Raw genomic sequence first — 6,000 nt, forward strand, 5'->3', positions numbered from 1 at the left:
TAAGATGTTTGAGTTTGGCCCATCCACCATCATATAGGTTTATGAGCTATACTGCAGCCAGCCACCAGGGGGTGATCAGGATGTTTTGGCTTCACTTTTGGGGAGCTGTAACTAGATCTGTCACCATAACACATTATTTAGGACAATATATTTTCCCAGAAACTATCCTGATAAACAATAGTATCGTTGTATCCATGTTGTTTTAGTTTAATAACCATATTAGAGCAGAATAAGTTCATTCTTTTACACAGCAATACATTTTAAACCTCCAGAATATTAAACATTGGAATTGAAATGTGGAAAAGAAATATTAAAATATCCTAGATTAATAAAATAATAAATATAACTACAACCAACACGAATAAAATAGACTTTCAGGCTGTTAACAGAACATTACACTGAGATAATCAATATGTTTTATATTATTTATTATTAAACTGACTGCTTGGGGAATATAGGGTTTTTTGGCAGTTCTTACTGTCTGTTAAACATTTACAGCTTTACTTTAAACACAAAAAATCACAAAAAATCACGTATGTAAACGGCAATATATTGAGTCCAGAAATAAACTATATGCATTTTTATGTATCGAACAATAAGTCGATATAGTAATTATGGTGACAGGCCGAGCTGTAACACTGGAAGGTTTCAGATCTGGTTCCTCCAGTCGGCTCAGAATAATAATAACGGACCTCCGTCTGCCTCGAGACAAGATTTGAGATTGCAGCAACCTTTAGAAATGTCACCACACACACACACACACACACACACACACACACGGAAAGGTGTGTCACGTCCATATTGTGTGTACGTGCATTCGTGTGAAGTGAAAAACAGCACTTTTTTTTTTTTCCTAAACTATTTTTATTCTTTCTCAACAATAAAGGATTGTATAAACAGTGAACATTAACTCTTACAGTGACAGGTCAGGTTTTGGTACGACGTGGTGGAATATGTATATATATATATATATATATATATATACATACTGAAAATTAAGTACACATTTTAAGTACTTTAGCATTTATATCTCATGCCACTTTATACTTCTACTGCAATACAGCTCAGAGGGAAATGTTGCTCTGTCTACTCCACTTACAGCCACTTTACAAACAAATTATCAGAGGTGGAAAGTAATTAAGTACATTTACTGAAGTACTGTACTTAACCCTTTGGAGTTTGGGGCTATTTTGTTAAAATAATAAATGAACTCTTAAAACCAGATAAAGTAAAGCTGCCAGCAGTGATGAACTGGCCCGAGCAGAGTCACCTGATGATTATTTGGTTCTTACCAAGATAAAAAAAAACTTTAGATTTAGAAGTGTTAGATCATTTATCTGGTTTTAAGAGTTAATTTCTTATTTTAAGTGTTCAACATGCTTAGGCTATTTCTAGATTTTATAATCTTAATTTAATAAATCTTGTCAAGGTAAAGTATCTGTCCATGCAGCAAGATCATTTCCCTCAGATTTACTGTTTTATCTGGTTTTAGACACACCTTTTTTGCCGTGCACACACACACTCTGTCCATCCCAGAGGATCACTTTCTGCTGTTGCCATAGCAACATGAGGAACCAGGAAACGTGAGATGAGATCAGCGTTGGTCCCTCTGTCCGTCCCCGCGGTAACAGCACGACTCTATTCTCCGTCCATCTTTCTGTTTGGCACCGCTGAGAAAAAAAAAAAAAAGCCACCAGACCAATTTCCTCCTGTCTGCCAGCTGTCTGATCTCGTCTCCATGGCAACCGTGATACAATCTACCAAGTGTGTGTTTTCAATCCCAGTCGGTTTGAGAGTTTGGCATCAGGACAAACGGCAGCACGATTCACAGGACGGATCTTTGTTTCCTCCTGGAGACATTCAGAGACAAACAGGCAGGAGATTATTATTCTGTGCTGCTGGGAGAATATCTATAATAAACAGTCAATAGACATATAATAAACCACACAAGAGCTAGGCTACCTAGTAGGGCTGGGCGATATATATATATATATATATATATATTATTTAACCCTTTGATGAACAACATACTGACCCCCTTCTAATCCACAACATGGGTCAAAAATTACCCTCATTCATTCCCATGTTATTTAATATAATATTGTTATTTAATACTGCTGTGTTTCTGTGCTCTATCTTTTGATATCAGCTTTTTTTATGATTGAATATTCCAAGTATTCTTTAAATATCTTGTTTTTGAGAACAACAGATCATTATTTCCATTTTGCCTCTCATACTTTATGAAGAAAAAAAGTTTTTGTATTATTACATAGCTAACTACTTAGCCAAGAAGTTAGCAAAGTAGTTAGCTTAGCAAGCTACTTAGCTAAATACTTAGCCAAGAAGTTAGCTAAGTAGTTAGCTTAGCAAGCTAAAAAATGGATATGATATGGGACCTCTGTGTCCCCTCATGGACCTCTGTGTCCCCTCATGGACCCCTGTGTCCCCTCATGGACCTCTGTGTCCCCTCATGGACCCCTGTGTCCCCACATGGACCTCTGTGTCCCCTCATGGACCCCTGTGTCCCCTCATAGACCTCTGTGTCCCCTCATGGACCTCTGTGTCTCCTCTGTTTCCCCACATGGACCTCTGTGTCCCCTCATGGACCCCTGTGTCCCCTCATGGACCTCTGTGTCCCCTCATGGACCTCTGTGTCCCCTCATAGACCTCTGTGTCCCCTCATGGACCTCTGTGTCTCCTCTGTTTCCCCACATGGACCTCTGTGTCCCCTCATGGACCCCTGTGTCCCCTCATGGACCCCTGTGTCCCCACATGGACCTCTGTGTCCCCTCATAGACCTCTGTGTCCCCTCATGGACCTCTGTGTCTCCTCTGTTTCCCCACATGGACCTCTGTGTCCCCTCATGGACCTCTGTGTCCCCTCATGGACCCCTGTGTCCCCTCATGGACCTCTGTGTCCCCACATGGACCTCTGTGTCCCCTCATGGACCCCTGTGTCCCCTCATGGACCCCTGTGTCCCCACATGGACCTCTGTGTCCCCTCATGGACCCCTGTGTCCCCTCATGGACCTCTGTGTCCCCACATGGACCTCTGTGTCCCCTCATGGACCTCTGTGTCCCCACATGGACCTCTGTGTCCCCTCATGGACCTCTGTGTCCCCACATGGACCTCTGTGTCCCCTCATGGACCCCTGTGTCCCCTCATGGACCTCTGTGTCCCCACATGGACCTCTGTGTCCCCTCATGGACCTCTGTGTCCCCACATGGACCTCTGTGTCCCCTCATGGACCTCTGTGTCCCCTCATAGACCTCTGTGTCCCCTCATGGACCTCTGTGTCCCCTCATAGACCTCTGTGTCCCCTCATAGACCTCTGTGTCCCCTCATGGACCCCTGTGTCCCCTCATGGACCCCTGTGTGTCCTCCACCCGTCCCTTGGAGATAATTACCAGGTCCAGGTCTGTGAGTGTCCTTCACTGAAAGGTAACAGCGAGGCTGAGGACGTCTGATTTGGAAGTTGCCTAGCAACCGTGAAAAAAGACACAACTTCACAAAGCTCTCCGTCTGATTGGAGCACGATCAACAAGATGGCAGATGAGTCAGTCTGTTCCTCCTGATTCCTCTCAGACACTTTATAGAAGATGAAATAATAATAATGATATTTAGGGTAAATAGAGGAAAAGGTCAGTTTATTCTCTTTTACAGGATGATCAGATGTCCATAAAGACTTAGATTATATTCTCAGACAGACATCCACTGTATTCTATAAATCCACAGGGTCCAATCACTTGAATTTAAGGCCTTAAAGTGTCTACACTGATAAAAAGGTGTTTAAAAACCAGATAAAACAGCAAATCTGAGGGAAATGATCTTGCTGCATGGACAGATAATTTACCTTGACAAGATTTATTACTGTCATGGCAATTCTGGTCAATTGCACTAAGTTAATGGGTGAGCTGGCCAAGAACAAAGCACTCAATACTCTGTTCAGCAAGATTTATAAGTACGTACGTTCGTGTTCCATACACCGCACAATTCCGAATGGCTCTTTTACAGTAGCAGTCCCGTACACCGCTCGACTTATGACTGTTGCACTTTTCAGCATTGGCTCTTCAGCAAGACTCAATGTGGCCCTATCTTCCTGCCCTAAACATCACATCAGGACAGAGCCCCCTGGTCAACACGTTCCCCTCAGTCATGGTGTTAGAAGAGTTAAGTTCACAGAGTCAGTTCCCACAATGCCTTGTGTCTTGAATACCAAGTAGGTCGACGCCTACTTCCCACCATGTGGGAACTGTCCCACCATGCAGGAAACACCAAATTTCCTTCACAATTACATTAAGATTATTAAATCTAGAAATAAGCACACTGTTTGGGCTGATATAAACATTTACAGTGTTTCATTGTTACTGAAACTGAATTAACTCATTTATCATTTTACGTCTTTCACTGTCATGGTTTAACAGTTTTTCACCCTAAAATCAGTTTTAACAGTGTATTCTCTTCTCTTTTTCCTAACCCTTCCTACCTGTTCTCCTACCTGTTCTCCTACCTGTTCTCCTACCGGTTCTCCTACCTGTTCTCCTCCTTGTCCTCCTTGTCCTCCTACCTGTCCTCCTACCTGTTCTCCTACCTGTCCTACCTGTCCTCCTACCTGTTCTCCTACCTGTTCTCCTACCTGTTCTCCTACCTGTCCTCCTACCTGTCCTACCTGTTCTCCTACCTGTCCTCCTACCTGTCCTACCTGTTCTCCTACCTGTCCTCCTACCTGTCCTCCTACCTGTTCTCCTACCTGTTCTTGTTCTCCTACCTGTCCTCCTCCTTGTCCTCCTTGTCCCCCTACCTGTTGTCCTACCTGTCCTCCTTGTCCTCCTACCTGTCCTACCTGTCCTCCTACCTGTCCTACCTGTCCTCCTACCTGTCCTCCTACCTGTCCTACCTGTCCTCCTACCTGTCCTACCTGTCCTCCTACCTGTCCTCCTACCTGTCCTACCTGTCCTACCTGTCCTCCTACCTGTCCTACCTGTCCTCCTACCTGTCCTCCTACCTGTCCTACCTGTCCTCCTACCTGTCCTACCTGTCCTACCTGTCCTCCAGGTGAGAAGTACGAGCTCCACGCGGGGACGGAGTCCACCCCCAGCGTGGTGGTCCATGTGTGTGAGAGTGAGACGGAGGAGGACGAGGCGGCGCGGCCGAAGCAGCAGATCGTGCAGACCAGACGTCCCGAGGGTCCCCCTAAAGTCTTCAACTAGAGAGGCCGTCCCCGCCACGGCGCGGCCCCCGGACCGCCCCTTAGACCTGCCGCGACACACCTGCCTGCCCTCTCTCTCTCGTCTCTGAGAGCGTCGACGCGCCTCATTTCAGTTCAACTACAAGCAGAAACAAACCAACAAACATTGCTGTGGAGGAGTTTGATGGAATGAGGCGGCTGGAGGGGATGGATGAGACCACACACACACTCATCACATTCTGCGGACAGTGTGGGGACCGGTGGGCATGCCTGCCTCCCCCACCACCAACCCCCCCCCCCCTCGTTTTCAGCAAGAAGGGGGAGGAGCTATACCTGTCCCAACGCAGGCTGTCACCTGTCACCTTCACACACACTCAGCTCTCATTAGTCCTGCTGTAGCTGCTAGCGTTAGCCTGTTAGCTTGTACCTCTCCCTCTGTGTGCACAGTAGTCTTCTGTTAACACATCTGTTTTTGTTGTTTTTTTTACGATAAATTGTGTTTTCACATTTTATACATATAAATACACTGCAAAAAAGGTGTTTAGTCTAAAAACCAGATCAAACAGTAAATCTGAGGGAAATGATCTGGCTGCAAGGACAGATAATTTACCTTGACAAGATTTATTAAATTAAGATTATTAAATCTAGAAATAAGCATATTGAATGCTTAAAATAAGAAATTTACTCATAAAACCAGTTCAAACCACTTAAAACCAGAATAAAACCACATAAAACCAGAATAGAACCACATAAAACCGGAAAGAAACCACATAAAACCAGAATAAAACCAAGAGATTTCTTAAATAAAGATT

The 6,000-nt window shown here is 44.3% G+C and overlaps 1 protein-coding gene across 2 annotated transcripts in view; it reads left to right on the forward strand.

Moving 5' to 3' along the window:
• rcan3 (regulator of calcineurin 3) overlaps positions 1–5,542 on the forward strand; it is a 59,991-nt gene extending 54,449 nt beyond the window's left edge. For both annotated transcript variants that reach the window (XM_059352613.1, XM_059352614.1), the window contains exon 4: positions 5,056–5,542. In XM_059352613.1, the coding sequence (XP_059208596.1) occupies positions 5,056–5,210 (155 nt within the window). In that variant the 3' untranslated portion in view covers positions 5,211–5,542. The remainder of the gene's footprint in view (positions 1–5,055) is intronic.
• The last annotated feature ends 458 nt before the right edge of the window (positions 5,543–6,000 follow it).

This window comes from Centropristis striata, chromosome 16 (genome assembly GCF_030273125.1).
Source record: "Centropristis striata isolate RG_2023a ecotype Rhode Island chromosome 16, C.striata_1.0, whole genome shotgun sequence".
In the NCBI taxonomy this organism is placed as follows: Eukaryota; Metazoa; Chordata; class Actinopteri; order Perciformes; family Serranidae; genus Centropristis; species Centropristis striata.